Source organism: Pristiophorus japonicus, unplaced genomic scaffold, assembly GCF_044704955.1.
Source record: "Pristiophorus japonicus isolate sPriJap1 unplaced genomic scaffold, sPriJap1.hap1 HAP1_SCAFFOLD_875, whole genome shotgun sequence".
NCBI classification, from domain to species: domain Eukaryota; kingdom Metazoa; phylum Chordata; class Chondrichthyes; family Pristiophoridae; genus Pristiophorus; species Pristiophorus japonicus.
The window spans coordinates 71,661-87,417 of record NW_027254798.1 but is presented as its reverse complement, the minus strand read 5'-3'; the positions used below and the strand labels follow the sequence as shown (position 1 = coordinate 87,417).

At 52.8% G+C, this 15,757-nt stretch overlaps 1 protein-coding gene across 1 annotated transcript in view; it reads left to right on the top strand.

Moving 5' to 3' along the window:
- LOC139257595 (ectopic P granules protein 5 homolog) overlaps window positions 1-15,757 on the top strand; it is a gene marked incomplete at its 3' end in the record, with an annotated part of 162,376 nt that overhangs the window by 79,450 nt on the left and 67,169 nt on the right. The window contains exons 16-17 of the mRNA XM_070874534.1: window positions 2,251-2,393; window positions 8,068-8,224. Of these exons, the coding sequence (XP_070730635.1) occupies window positions 2,251-2,393; window positions 8,068-8,224 (300 nt within the window). The remainder of the gene's footprint in view (window positions 1-2,250; window positions 2,394-8,067; window positions 8,225-15,757) is intronic.

Sequence of the window (15,757 nt, the reverse complement as noted above, 5' to 3'; positions counted from 1 at the left end):
TACTACTTTTTTTTGGCAACATTATAAGGCTCTTCCTTTAATCTAATACTATTTTTAGCTTCTCTTGTTAGCCAAGGTCGGACCATTTTTTCCATGGGGGGTTTTATTCCTTAAGGGAATGTATATTCGTTGCGAATTATTAATTATTTCTTTTAATGTTTGCTTTGCTATTGCTTATCTATCGCCATATCTTTTAATCTAGTTTCCCAATCTACCTTAGCCAACTCGCCTCTAATAGCTACGTAGTTTGTGCTTTGTTCAGATTTAAAACTCTAGTTTTGGACTTACTAAATCACTCTCAAACCCAACATAAAATTCTGTCATATGATCACTGCTCCCCAGAAGCTCCTTTACTACAAGGTTATTAATTAACCCTGTCTCGTTGCATTTTACTAGATCTAAAATGGCCTGTTCCCTCGATGATTCCTCGACAATAATCTTGATTGCATTCCATAAACTCGTCCTCTGCACTATTACTGCAAATTTGGTTTGCCTAGTCTATATGAAACTTAAAGTGCCCTATAATTACTGTATTACCCTTATAACATGCACCTCTCAAGAATCGGCCCAGATTATGTAGTCAAGTCTCTGAAATGGGACTTGAACCCACAACCACCTGGAGGAGAGTGACTACCTTGCTAGATACACCATCATTCATCCCAGTTAGAAGTTAAGCACCACTGTCATCTTCATTTCTAGTAGTACTCATGGCTAATAAAATAGTTATATGATTCTATAATTCAAGTCTGCAATTACTTTATTATGAACACAGTAACTGATTAAAGGAAAGAGAAGGAAACATTTATTTCCAGTATATGTGCTATTACAGTTCATTAGCCAATTAATGCATGTTACTGTCAATAGTATATATACAGTAACCCTCAAACTGTATAATTATTTTGTTGATCAGTAGCCTGAGTTTGTTTGCCCAATTGCCAGTTTTGTGTTAGCTTTATGGATCAGCACATACCTTCAAATCATAGCCACCATCAAGGAAGCAAATGTAATAATCAATATTCCCCCTAATTGTTTTTGGGTGCATGGTCCCTTTAACGGGCTGTGCGGCCCATTCAATATTTCACGCAGCGTAAAATCTCCCATTTGAAAAGCCAGTCCCGGACTGCGCGTGACCTACAATCGCGTGTCCGCGCAGCTTAGCAGGAATGTTGGTAATGTTTACAACAAATTCAGATATTTGGTTAAATAAACTTATCAAACTACTTCAAAACTTTCTACTCATTGTTTAACCAATTATATGTGAAAAAGCACACTGAATATCATTATGTGCGGGAGTCCGAAAACTAGGGGTCATAAATATAAGATAGTCACTAATATATCTAATAAGGAAATCAGGTGCGACGGGAGATCGTGGCGAAGGTGCGGCGAGTGTTTTGTGGCAGAGGAGCGGCGCGAGATCGTGGCGGAGGTGCAGCAAATGAGGGTACGGGGCCCAGAAGAGCAGAGGTCCCTGGGACAGCACGAGCCAGCCCACACTGCGATATGTGTGTGTACTAGCTCCATGCAACAGAGCAGGTCTCCACTCGTCCTGGGTCTCCACCCGTCCTGGTTAACCCTTGCCACTGGATAAATGCCTAGATCTGTCAAGCCCGTGTGGTGGCTGATGTGCAACGGTCACCACACGTTAAAAAAAATCCATGCACAAGCATCTTCCATCCCTTTTGTAAGCTAGAACCTAAACAGAATAACAGAAGCAAGACAGGATGATACTGAATTCTTCTTCCTGAACAAGTAGATGGGGTGGGGGGGAGGGATGAGGGGATTGGAGGGAAGATAAAGAGAAGAGAGAACATTCTATATTGAAAATTCTCTGCACAGTATTCTCCTGTAACACAGAATTAATTCTGTGGAAGTCACATACCATTTGAATCCAAAAGGGGCATCAGTTTCTCAATTTCCCATTGCAGTGAGCAGATGCTACAGCTGTTAATACGTTTAAGGGAGAAAGAAATAGAATGACATACTGATAGGGTTAGATGAATTAAGGTGGGAGGTGATTCCTGTGGCACATAAACACAGGCACAGACCAATTGAGTTGGATGGTCTGTTTTTTGTGCTGTAAATTCTATGTAATTAGTAATATTGAGATATTAATATCAACACCATTATGCTGGTAATAAGGAATTATAATTAAAAGTATATGCAGTTAGGTAATGCATATTTCAGATATGTGTTTATGTAAACCATCTTGATATTGAAATTGAATCAAATGAATTTCTGTTCAAATTTCAGTGTAAGGAATTGTACAAGAATAATGCCATCAAACAACAGCTTGATGCTTTATTTAAAGACATTAAACAGTTGCAAACTGATGTTGCCAAACCTCCTTCTCAAAACGTTGCTGAAGCTGCTGTATATGTGGAAAACTTTATAACGTAAGTTAATGCTCCCAATAATAAAAAATAAATATTGATATGCAATGTTCTAGAAAACATAATTCTGATAGTAAGGAAAAAGTTAATTATGCTCTCATTTATCTATCTCCAAACTGATAAAGTTGAAGTTTTTTTCTGCAGACACCATTTCTGTCTTCAATCTTTCAAATACTTTTGTTCACATGGACAAAAGTTAGTTTATTTTTTTAAAGTCTCCCCACATAGGAGTGATGAAAGGTTGAAGCTCTAACATGTGGCATTACTCATTAGTGGGATATCAGTTTGTGGCCAGACTGAAGCCATACTATTGAGTTGCCAGTAAGATTCATTCATAGTGATGACATTTTTTTAAAATGTACCCATAAAAGTACATTTATTTTAAACTTTTGTTACAGCTGCACTGTTGTCTCAACCCCTCTGCAGCTGCCTTTTTAGGTATTCCAGCCTGCATCGCATCTTTCTGTTGTTCCATCACTGTTTTTGATTTCTACTTTCTGTAATTTTTCTGCAGTACTGCTTTATTGTTTACTTTTGGGGCCATTTTTGTCTATCAGGGGTAGCACGGCCTAAAGTTGTAGCAAGAGCTTTGTTTCCTCTGCCACAATATTGAATGTTTTGGGCAATAATCTTCCCCTCAAATCCCCTGCTCTCCTGAAGACTTTGGGGGCAAAATTGCTCAGCGCAGCAGTCCCGCCCCTGCCGCTGAATCTGGCTTCCCTCCACTTCCTTTGGAGGCAGTCCCTGGGGTGGTGAGTCAAGTGCTAATCTGACGCGCTTCAACTGCCCTCCCCTTCGCTTAAAGGGGAGGGCCGCCGCACACTCTACAAGGCCTCTGATGGCCACCAGGGCAGCGTTGGACTGGGCCTGCAGCCCAGTACCCAAAGTGGAGTGCCGGGCTGCACAATGGCGTCCCTGACATGCTACGCTGAGTTTTGTCAATCCAAAAGAAATGGCTGCCCGGGGCGCTGGCCCTCCGCTTTAACCGAGAGCAGGTGTTGACCAGCGAAGCTGGCGTTGGCATCCGCTTGTGCCAGCCTCGCGGCCCGCAGTTGCGCGACAGCCCGGTGCATGGTGCTGCCATGGCAGCGCCTTCGCGAACTACCGGGCAATTTCCCGGGAAGCAGTAGCGCCCTCCTCCCCTGGGCAAAAAGTCTCATCCACCCCGTTAGCGCGCCCCCCCCCCCCCCCCCCAAGAGGTGCTAACGGGCTTCTAAAAATGGGACAATTTTGCCCCCTTTGTCTCTTGCCACTGTATGACTCCATGGATGTAGGTCAACTTCTGCTATCTCATCCAAGTAAACTTGATAGTAGCTAAGTCATTCCAACATGGGAGTTTTAGAGCAAAGCCCAATCACACTTCCCCTTGCATTGACAATAGAAAAGCAATCCTTTGTCGGTATCTCTATCACTACCGGATCTGGCTGAACCACCCTAAACAGGACCACAGTTCCCCCTCCACAAGCAAACCATCCCGCTACACAAGGATTATCCTTCAGGGTAAAAACAGTTACAAACCTCTTGTTGTGATGCTAACCCACCTTCTCCCCTTCTCCAACACTCTTTGTCTGACCCCACACCAAATCCACCCATTGGTCCCCTCCTTTTCCTCATATACATGGTGTCCCTTAGCAGCATCATCTGTAGGTAAAGGGTCAGCTTCCACATATATGGTAACAACACCCAGCACTACATCTACGGCAACACCATCTACTGAATGACCATTACTGGGCTTGAATGAGCAAGATCTTCTTCCAACTGAACATCAGCAAGACTGAAGCATTCCTGTTTGGCTCCTGCCAAAACCGCCACAACCTATCCGCCCCCCCCACCCCACAGTTCTGTCTGCCTCTCTAGCTGTTTGCTCAGCTACTTCAGTGGGTCTGTTTGACCCAGAGCAGATGTGCACACCCCATATCCAATTTATGATGGCCTATTTGCACCCCCATAGCATCATCCACCTTCAATCTTGCCTTACTCTGACAGCTGCTGAAACCCTCATTTTCACCTTTGTCAGCTTTCACATATAAGCTGACGGCACACATCTTTACCACTCTTGAATACACAATCACCGCTGTGCTGTTCGACTGTTCCATTCCCATTCCACCTTGTTCAGCCACTTACCTCCCACCCCCCAACTAATCTCTTCATCTTGCCACCCGGCTCCCACCCTCTCTGATAGCTCCTTCAGACTGAACCTAGTGATGCTCAATCTTGAGCTGAGTTTCAAACCCAAATATTTGTCATCACCAAGACAGTCCATTTCCACCTCATCTTCACCTTGAAATCATTTCCACTACTACTGATATGTTGCATCGCCTCCAGACCCATTACTCCAATGCGCTCCTTGCCGGCATCTACCTTTTGCAACTTGACCAAAACAGCACTACTGGCATCCTATTCCACACTATCTCCCATTCTTCTTGTATCCCTGTGCTCACCAACCGTTACAGACTCCCTGTTGCAAGTATACAAATTTAAAAATCCTTGTCCTAATCTATAAATGACTCTATGCCTTGCCACTCCCTACCTCGTCACTCTCTGCCTCACTACCTTATTCAGCTGTATGTTCCTGTTGCCATCCTCCACTCTTCCAGTTCTTGCCTCCTTTGCAATCCGCTACTCTATTTCCATCTGCAGTACCTTGAACTGTTTCCACCCGCACACACTCGAACTCCCCTCTGTCTTACTACTTCTCTTTGTTAAAATCCTCCCACTCCCATCTTTCTATTCGTCAACCCCGCTCCCCGCGTCCCCCGATCCTTTTCCCCTCTGTTTCTTGGTGTTTTGAATCTTTTATGTTCAAGGTACTATATACATGCAAGCTGATGTTCCTATCATTGTTAATTCCGTCAAGTTGTGCTGTGCGAAAAGCTGAATACTGCCAGAGGGGATTGCACTGCCATCAATGATTTATTGTGTGTCTCATCCTTAAAAAGATAAATTGGGGGACTGTAAAGACCACAGCAGTTCTGAACCAACATAAAATCATTGAGGTTAGAGCACAAAAAGAATCCATTTGGCCCATGGCACATCTGCCGGTACTAGTTCTTCAAATCTTAACCCATTTTCTTGCATTCATTTTTACTGTATCCATTTATATTCTTCCCTCTTCAACTACTTAGCCAAATAACCACAGGCGGCAAGTATTCCATATTCAATGGCCAGCATTCAGCTGTCCAGGCCTTTGGCTCTGAAATTTCCTCGCTAAACCACTCTGCCTGTCTTAACGCTCTTCCTTTAAAACGCTCCTTCAAACCTACCTGTTTGTCCAAGCATTTGATCACCTGACCTAATATCTCCTTATGTGGCTCAGTGTTAAATTTGTTTGATAACGCTCCTGTGAAGCTCCTAGGGACATTTTACTACATTAAAGGCGGATATGATTTGGATATTAAAGGAATCAAGGGATATGGGGATAGTGCAGGAAAGTGGTGTTGAGGTAGAAGATCAGCCATGATCTTATTGAATGGCAGAGCAAGCTCGAGGGGCAGAATGGCCTACTCTTCCTAATTCTCATGTTATATAAATACAAGTTGTGATCTAATTAACTCTTTACTTCCCATTTCATTCTTCTAGTGATATTCCCAAGTATGTGCGTCCTTGTTAATGATTTGCTAATTAGCGCAGCAACCTTTTACTATTTGTTGTTTCCACTAGCATTGAATTTTGAGCTTTTGCTGACAATCAGGTTCTTAAGATTTCTTAAGATTAAGGGTTTAATTAGGAGGGAGAAAATAGAGTATGAGAGGAACCTTGCTGGGAAAATAAAAACTGACTGCAAAAGCTTCTATAGATATGGGAAGAGAAAAAGATTAGTGAAGACAAACGAAGATCCCTTGCAGTCAGAATCAGGTGAATTTATAATGGAAAGCAAAGAAATGGCAGACCAGTTGAACAAATACTTTGGTTCTGTCTTCACGAAAGAAGACACAATTAACCTTCCGGAAATACTAGGGGACCGAGGGTCTAGAGAGAAGGAGGAACTGAAGAAAATCCTTATTAGGCAGGAAATTGTATTCGGGAAATTGATGGGATTGAAGGCCGATAAATCCCCAGGATCTGATAGTCTGCATCCCAGAGCACTTAAGGAAGTGGTTCTAGAAATAGTGGATGCATTGGTGATCATTTTCCAACAGTCTATCGACTCTGGATCAGTTCCTATGGACTGGAGGGTAGCTAATGTAACATCACTTTTAAAAAAGGAGGGAGAGAGAAAACAAGTAATTATAAACCGGTTAGCTTGACATCAGTAGTGGGAAAATGTTGGAATCAGTTATTAAAGATGAAATAGCAGCACATTTAGAAAGCAGTGCCAGGATCGGTCCAAGTCAGCATGGATTTATGAAAGGGAAATCATGCTTGACAAATCTTCTAGAATTTTTTTGGGGACGTAACTAGTAGAGTGGACAAGGGAGAACCAGTGGATGTGGTGCATTTGGACTTTCAAAAGGCTTTTGACAAGGTCCCACACAAGAGATTGGTGTGCAAAATTAAAGAACATGGCATTGGGGGTAATGTACTGACGTGGATAGAGAACTGGCTGGCAGACAGAAAGCAGAGAGTCGGGATAAACGGGTCCTTTTCGGAATGGCAGGCAGTGACTAGTGGGGTGCCGCAGGGCTCAGTGCTGAGACCCCAGCTACTTACAATATACATCAATGATTTAGATGAAGGAATTGAGTGCAATATCTCCAAGTTTGCAGATGACACTAAGCTGGGTGACGGTGTGAGCTGTGAGGAGGATGCTAAGAGGCTGCAGGGTAACTTGGACAGGTTAGGTGATGGGCAAGTGCATGGCAGATGCAGTATAATGTGGATAAATGTGAGGTTATCCACTTTGGTGGCAAAAACACGAAGGCAGAATATTATCTGAATGGTGGCAGATTAGGAAAAGGGGAGGTGCAACGAGACCTGGGTGTCATGGTACATCAGTCATTGAAAGTTGGCATGCAGGTATAGCAGGCGGTGAAGAAGGCAAATGGTATGTTGGCCTTCATAGCTAGGGGATTTCTTACCTCGGAGGTCTTACTGCAGTTGTACAGGCCTTGGTGAGGCCTCACCTGGAATATTGTGTTCAGTTTTGGTCTCCTAATCTGAGGTAGGACGTTCTTGCTATTGAGGGAATGCAGCGAAGGTTCACCAGACTGATTCCCGGGATGGCAGGACTGACGTATGAGGAGAGACTGGATCGACTGGGCCTGTATTCATTAGAGTTTAGAAGGATGAGAGGGGATCTCATAGAAACATATAAAATTCTGACGGGACGGGACAGGTTAGATGCAGGGAGAATGTTCTAGATGTTGGGGAAGTCCAGAATCAGGGGACACAGTCTAAGGATAAGGGGTAAGCCATTTAGGACTGAGATGAGGAGAAACTTCTTCACTCAGAGAGTTGTTAATCTGTGGAATTCTCTGCCGCAGAGAGTTGTTGATGCCAGTTCATTGGATATATTCAAGAGGGAGTTAGATATGGCCCTTACGGCTAAAGGGATTAAGGGGTATGGAGAGAAAGCAGGAAAGGGGTACTGAGGTAAATGATCAGCCATGATCTTATTGAATGGTGGTGCAGGCTCGAAGGGCCGAATGGCCTACTCCTGCACCTATTTTCTATGTTTCTAATATACCTTCATTCTTTACTTGCTGATTTTCCTCATTCTAATTATGATTGTTTCCAGGGCCTTAGTGAATGCCTTCAAGCTCCAGCATACAGAAAGTTATCAGAAAGTGGGCATTGCCTTGTTCTATGAGATTGTGTCCTTTGTCTGTGATGAAACTCAGCGGCATCCACCAACAAGGCAGTTCTTTACATCATGCATTGAAATTCTTGGACAGGTATGAGTATTGTTTTCTTGCATGTCTAAAACCAGTAAATACACACAATGTATGAACCTGTTTGGATAACATTTTGATATTGTTTGATGAATGCAGTGTATTTGGCATTTTATTTTCTCCCTTCTTCTCCTCTCCTGAGGTTACTTACTGAGGCACCATAGGCTCTCTGCTGCCTTGCCCAAGCGTGTGTGAACCTAAACCGTTGATGTTGGTTGATTATTCAACAATAAATGACATTACAGACAAGCCTGATCTTGCTCTCATCTTGGTGAGGGATTGGCGCAATTCCTCCTCTAAAATATTATTAGCAGCACAAAACAGGAAATCCCATTTTGTGCTTGCACCCAACCAATAGAGGTTCCTAGATGGCAATTAGGCTGATTTTATTTCCCTCCTAAAGGCCTTGAAGCAAATTGAAGTGTCCACCTCTCTGGTCCAAATTCCTCTATTTAACAGAAGCATTAACCCAATTAAAATAAGGACGCGTTTATTTGCAACACAAAAATGCTCTGATTGTGTTCCCCTGATCACATGACTTGATTGCTGATTGGTCCCCGTGGAGGATAAGACACACCCAGCCCTGCCTACGTAATCAGTGACTTTTCAAAGTATAATTTTAGCCACTCTCACTGCTGACTCCAGACAGGAGAGAGCTCATTCTCACAGGTTAAGACCTCTTCCCCTCTCCCCCAACCCTCTAAGTTCCTGCCCCTTGCCAGGCCAAGTTTCTGACACCGTCCCCCCAGTCCAGGTTCATGCCCCCCCAGCCCAAGTTCCTGACCCCCCTACCCCCCAGCCCAAGTTCATGCCCCATCCTAGCCCAAGTTCCTGACCCCCTACCCCTCAGCCCAAGTTCCTGACCCCCTACCCCTCAACCCAAGTTCCTGCCCTATCCCAGCCCAAGTTCCTGACCTTAACGCCGCACCATAGATGGGGCATTGTGTGTGGGTCACGGATTGTTAACAGGTTTATTAGGTATGAAGTGAATAGTGACAGTGTCGTGACTTCCGGATTTCATCCACCCCAATGATGTCACTTGTCACACACGCACCAAGCTTTCCCAGAAATCGGGTGTGGGTGTAAAGGGGATGGGGTTGGAAGAACGTGATCTGTCTTCCCCGAGTTCCCTCTCTCTTCTCAGATCCACTCTCCCCTCGTCCCCTCGCTCCCTCCCCTCAGTCTCTCTCTCCCCTCAGTCTCTCTCTTCCCTCAGTCTCTCTCTTCCCTCAGTCTCTCTCTTCCCTCAGTCTCTCTCTTCCCTCAGTCTCTCTCTCCCCTCAGTCTCTCTCTTCCCTCAGTCTCTCTCTTCCCTCAGTCTCTCTCTTCCCTCAGTCTCTCTCTTCCCTCAGTCTCTCTCTTCCCTCAGTCTCTCTCTGCCCTCAGTCTCTCTCTTCCCCCAGTCTCTCTCTTCCCCCAGTCTCTCTCTTCCCCCAGTCTCTCTCTTCCCCCAGTCTCTCTCTTCCCCCAGTCTCTCTCTTCCCCCAGTCTCTCTCTTCCCCCAGTCTCTCTCTTCCCCCAGTCTCTCTCTTCCCCCAGTCTCTCTCTTCCCCCAGTCTCTCTCTTCCCCCAGTCTCTCTCTTCCCCCAGTCTCTCTCTTCCCCCAGTCTCTCTCTTCCCCCAGTCTCTCTCTTCCCCCAGTCTCTCTCTTCCCCCAGTCTCTCTCTTCCCCCAGTCTCTCTCTTCCCCCAGTCTCTCTCTTCCCCCAGTCTCTCTCTTCCCCCAGTCTCTCTCTTCCCCCAGTCTCTCTCTTCCCCCAGTCTCTCTCTTCCCCCAGTCTCTCTCTTCCCCCAGTCTCTCTCTTCCCCCAGTCTCTCTCTTCCCCCAGTCTCTCTCTTCCCCCAGTCTCTCTCTTCCCCCAGTCTCTCTCTTCCCCCAGTCTCTCTCTTCCCCCAGTCTCTCTCTTCCCCCAGTCTCTCTCTTCCACCAGTCTCTCTCTTCCACCAGTCTCTCTCTTCCACCAGTCTCTCTCTTCCACCAGTCTCTCTCTTCCACCAGTCTCTCTCTTCCACCAGTCTCTCTCTTCCACCAGTCTCTCTCTTCCACCAGTCTCTCTCTTCCACCAGTCTCTCTCTTCCACCAGTCTCTCTCTTCCACCAGTCTCTCTCTTCCACCAGTCTCTCTCTTACCCCAGTCCCTCTCTTACCCCAGTCCCTCTGTTCACCCAGTCTCTTCCCCCAGTCCCTCTCTTCCCCCAGTCCCTCTCTTCCCCCAGTCCCTCTCTTCCCCCAGTCCCTCTCTTCCCCCAGTCCCTCTCTTCCCCCAGTCCCTCTCTTCCCCCAGTCCCTCTCTTCCCCCAGTCCCTCTCTTCCCCCAGTCCCTCTCTTCCCCCAGTCCCTCTCTTCCCCCAGTCCCTCTCTTCCCCCAGTCCCTCTCTTCCCCCAGTCCCTCTCTTCCCCCAGTCCCTCTCTTCCCCCAGTCCCTCTCTTCCCCCAGTCCCTCTCTTCCCCCAGTCCCTCTCTTCCCCCAGTCCCTCTCTTCCCCCAGTCCCTCTCTTCCCCCAGTCCCTCTCTTACCCCAGTCCCTCTCTTACCCCAGTCCCTCTCTTACCCCAGTCCCTCTCTTACCCCAGTCCCTCTCTTACCCCAGTCCCTCTCTTACCCCAGTCCCTCTCTTACCCCAGTCCCTCTCTTACCCCAGTCCCTCTCTTACCCCAGTCCCTCTCTTACCCCAGTCCCTCTCTTACCCCAGTCCCTCTCTTACCCCAGTCCCTCTCTTACCCCAGTCCCTCTCTTACCCCAGTCCCTCTCTTACCCCAGTCCCTCTCTTACCCCAGTCCCTCTCTTACCCCAGTCCCTCTCTTACCCCAGTCCCTCTCTTACCCCAGTCTCTCTCTTACCCCAGTCTCTCTCTTACCCCAGTCTCTCTCTTACCCCAGTCTCTCTCTTACCCCAGTCTCTCTCTTTCCCCAGTCTCTCTCTTTAGACTCTTCCCCCAGTCTCTCTCTTTAGACTCTTCCCCCAGTCCCTCTCTTCCCCCAGTCCCTCTCTTTCCCCAGTCTCTCGCTCTCCCCGCCGGCCTCTCTCGCTTTCCCCGCGGTGTCTCTCTCGCCCTCCCTCCCCCGCGGTGTCTCTCTCGCCCTCCCTCCCCCGCGGTGTCTCTCTCGCCCTCCCTCCCCCGCGGTGTCTCTCTCGCCCTCCCTCCCCCGCGGTGTCTCTCTCGCCCTCCCTCCCCCGCGGTGTCTCTCTCGCCCTCCCTCCCCCGCGGTGTCTCTCTCGCCCTCCCTCCCCCGCGGTGTCTCTCTCGCCCTCCCTCCCCCGCGGTGTCTCTCTCGCCCTCCCTCCCCCGCGGTGTCTCTCTCGCCCTCCCTCCCCCGCGGTGTCTCTCTCGCCCTCCCTCCCCCGCGGTGTCTCTCTCGCCCTCCCTCCCCCGCGGTGTCTCTCTCGCCCTCCCTCCCCCGCGGTGTCTCTCTCGCCCTCCCTCCCCCGCGGTGTCTCTCTCGCCCTCCCTCCCCCGCGGTGTCTCTCTCGCCCTCCCTCCCCCGCGGTGTCTCTCTCGCCCTCCCTCCCCCGCGGTGTCTCTCTCGCCCTCCCTCCCCCGCGGTGTCTCTCTCGCCCTCCCTCCCCCGCGGTGTCTCTCTCGCCCTCCCTCCCCCGCGGTGTCTCTCTCGCCCTCCCTCCCCCGCGGTGTCTCTCTCGCCCTCCCTCCCCCGCGGTGTCTCTCTCGCCCTCCCTCCCCCGCGGTGTCTCTCTCGCCCTCCCTCCCCCGCGGTGTCTCTCTCGCCCTCCCTCCCCCGCGGTGTCTCTCTCGCCCTCCCTCCCCCGCGGTGTCTCTCTCGCCCTCCCTCCCCCGCGGTGTCTCTCTCGCCCTCCCTCCCCCGCGGTGTCTCTCTCGCCCTCCCTCCCCCGCGGTGTCTCTCTCGCCCTCCCTCCCCCGCGGTGTCTCTCTCGCCCTCCCTCCCCCGCGGTGTCTCTCTCGCCCTCCCTCCCCCGCGGTGTCTCTCTCGCCCTCCCTCCCCCGCGGTGTCTCGCTCGCCCTCCCTCCCCCGCGGTGTCCCTGTCGCTCTCCCTCCCCCGCGGAGTCTCGCTCACCCTCCCTCCCCTGCGGTGTCTCGCTCGCTCGTCCCGCATTCACACTCACTCTCTCCGTCTCCATCCAGTTTTTCTCTCTCCCTCCCCCACACTTTCTCTCCCTCTCTCCCCCACACTTTCTCTCCCTCTCTCCCAGTCTATCACTCTCCCCCATCTCTCACTCTCCCCCATCTCTCACTCTCCCCCATCTCTCACTCTCCCCCATCTCCCTCACTCTCCCCCATCTCCCTCACTCTCCCCCATCTCCCTCACTCTCCCCCATCTCCCTCACTCTCCCCCATCTCCCTCACTCTCCCCCATCTCCCTCACTCTCCCCCCATCTCCCTCACTCTCCCCCCATCTCCCTCACTCTCCCCCCATCTCCCTCACTCTCCCCCCATCTCCCTCACTCTCCCCCCATCTCCCTCACTCTCCCCCCATCTCCCTCACTCTCCCCCCATCTCCCTCACTCTCCCCCCATCTCCCTCACTCTCCCCCCATCTCCCTCACTCTCCCCCCATCTCCCTCACTCTCCCCCCATCTCCCTCACTCTCCCCCATCTCCCTCACTCTCCCCCCATCTCCCTCACTCTCCCCCATCTCCCTCACTCTCCCCCATCTCCCTCACTCTCCCCCCATCTCCCTCACTCTCCCCCCATCTCCCTCACTCTCCCCCCATCTCCCTCACTCTCCCCCCATCTCCCTCACTCTCCCCCCATCTCCCTCACTCTCCCCCCATCTCCCTCACTCTCCCCCCATCTCCCTCACTCTCCCCCCATCTCCCTCACTCTCCCCCCATCTCCCTCACTCTCCCCCATCTCACTCACTCTCCCCCATCTCACTCACTCTCCCCCCATCTCACTCACTCTCCCCCCATCTCACTCACTCTCCCCCCATCTCACTCACTCTCCCCCCATCTCACTCACTCTCCCCCCATCTCACTCACTCTCCCCCCATCTCACTCTCACTCTCCCTCACCCGCCCCCCATCTCCCTCACCCGCCCCCATCTCCTCACCCGCCCCCATCTCCCTCACCCGCCCCCATCTCCCTCACCCGCCCCCATCTCCCTCCCAGTCACGCTCCCCACAGTTAAGCTCTTTCTCTCTCTCTCCCACTCTCACTCGCCCCCACTCTGTCTCACTCGCCCCCACTCTGTCTCACTCGCCCCCACTCTGTCTCACTCGCCCCCACTCTGTCTCACTCGCCCCCACTCTGTCTCACTCGCCCCCACTCTGTCTCACTCGCCCCCACTCTGTCTCACTCGCCCCCACTCTGTCTCACTCGCCCCCACTCTCTGTCACAATCCCCGTCTCCCCATCTCTCTCCCCCATCTCTCCCTCTCCCCCATCTCTCCCTCTCCCCCCCCCCCCATCTCACCCTCTCCTCCCCCTCCCCACCATCTCTTCCCCCCCCCACCCTCCAGTCTCTCTTCCGCCCCACCCCCCAGTCTCTCTTCCGCTCTTCCCCCCAGTCTCTCTTCCGCTCTTCCCCCAGTCTCTCTCTCTCACTCTCCTCCCCCACCCGCCCCAGTCTCACTCTCATTCTTATCGCCCCCCCCCCCAGTCTCTTTCTCACACTTCCACACACCCCCCCCCCCCCAACCCCGTCACACACTCATTCTTCCCCCCCCCCCGTCCCCCGTCACATCTCATTCTCCCCCCTCCGCCCCGTCCACTCTCCCCCAGTCTCTCACTCTCTCCCCTCAGTCTCTCTCTCTCTCCCCTCAGTCTCTCTCTCACTCACCCCCCCCGGTCTCTCTCTCTCTCCCCCCCCGATCGCTCTCTCACTCACCCCCCGATCTCTCTCTCACTCACCCCCCGATCTCTCTCTCACTCACCCCCCAATCTCTCTCTCACTTTCCCCCCGATCTCTCTCTCACTTTCCCCCCGGTCGCGCTCTCTTCCCCCCCGGTCGCGCTCTCTTCCCCCCCGGTCGCGCTCTCTTCCCCCCGGTCGCGCTCTCTTCCCCCCGGTCGCGCTCTCTTCCCCCCGGTCGCGCTCTCTTCCCCCCGGTCGCGCTCTCTTCCCCCCGGTCGCGCTCTCTTCCCCCGGTCGCGCTCTCTTCCCCCCGGTCGCGCTCTCTTCCCCCCCGGTCGCGCTCTCTTCCCCCCGGTCGCGCTCTCTTCCCCCCGGTCGCGCTCTCTTCCCCCCCGGTCGCGCTCTCTTCCCCCCGGTCGCGCTCTCTTCCCCCCCGGTCGCGCTCTCTTCCCCCCGGTCGCGCTCTCTTCCCCCCGGTCGCGCTCTCTTCCCCCCCGGTCGCGCTCTCTTCCCCCCCGGTCGCGCTCTCTTCCCCCCGGTCGCGCTCTCTTCCCCCGGTCGCGCTCTCTTCCCCCCGGTCGCGCTCTCTTCCCCCCGGTCGCGCTACCTCCCCCCCCCCCATCTCGCTCTCACACTCCCCAGTCTCTTTCCCTCTCCCTCCCCAGTCTCTCTCTCTCCCTCCCCAGTCTCTCTCTCCTCCGCCTCCCCCCCCCCCCAGTCTCTCTCTGTCTCCCCACCCCAGCCTCTCTCTCACTCTTACCCCCCCTCCCCCCATCTCTTTCTCACACTTCCATCGCCCCCCCTCCCCGTCACACTCTCATTCTCCACCCTCCGCCCCATCTCTCTCTATCTCCCCCTCCCCCGCCTCTCGCTCTCCCCCTCCCCGCCTCTCGCTCTCCCCCTCCCCGCCTCTCGCTCTCCCCGCCTGTCGCTCTCCCCACCCCCAGCCTCCCGCTCTCCCCCTCTCCCCCCCCCCCCCCCCCGTCTCCCTCTCTTCTCCCCCCCGTCTCCCTCTCTTCTCCCCCCCCGTCTCCTTCTCTTCTCCCCCCCGTCTCCCTCTCTTCTCCCCCCCCGTCTCCCTCTCTTCTCCCCCCCCCCGTCTCTCTCTCTTCTCCCCCCCGTCTCCCTCTCTTCTCCCTCCCGTCTCCCTCTCTTCTCCCTCCCGTCTCCCTCTCTTCTCCCCCCCCTCCCCCGTCTCCCTCTCTTCTCCCCCCCGTCTTCCTCTCTTCTCCCCCCCCTCCCCCGTCTCCCTCTCTTCCCCTCCCCCCAACTCCCATTCTTCCCCTCCCCCCCCGTCTCCCTCTCTTCCCCTCCCCCCAACTCCCATTCTTCCCCTCCCCCCCCGTCTCCCTCTCTTCCCCTCCCCCCGTCTCCCTCTCTTCCCCTCCCCCCGTCTCCCTCTCTTCCCCTCCCCCCGTCTCCCTCTATTCCCCTCCCCCAGTCTCCCTCTCTCTCCTCCCCCCCCCCCCGTCTCTCTTCCCCCCCCCCCGTCTCTCTTTCCCCCCCCCCCCCGTCTCTCTTCCCCCCCCCCCCTGTCTCTCTCCCACTGCCCCCCCCGTCTCTCTCTCTCCCCACCCCCCCGTCTCTCTCTCTCCCCACCCCCCCGTCTCTCTTCCCCCCCCACCCCCCCGTCTCTCTCTCTCCCCACCCCCCCGTCTCTCTCTCTCCCCACCCCCCCGTCTCTCTCTCTCCCCACCCCCCCGTCTCTCTCTCTCCCCACCCCCCCGTCTCTCTCTCTCCCCACCCCCCCGTCTCTCTCTCTCCCCACC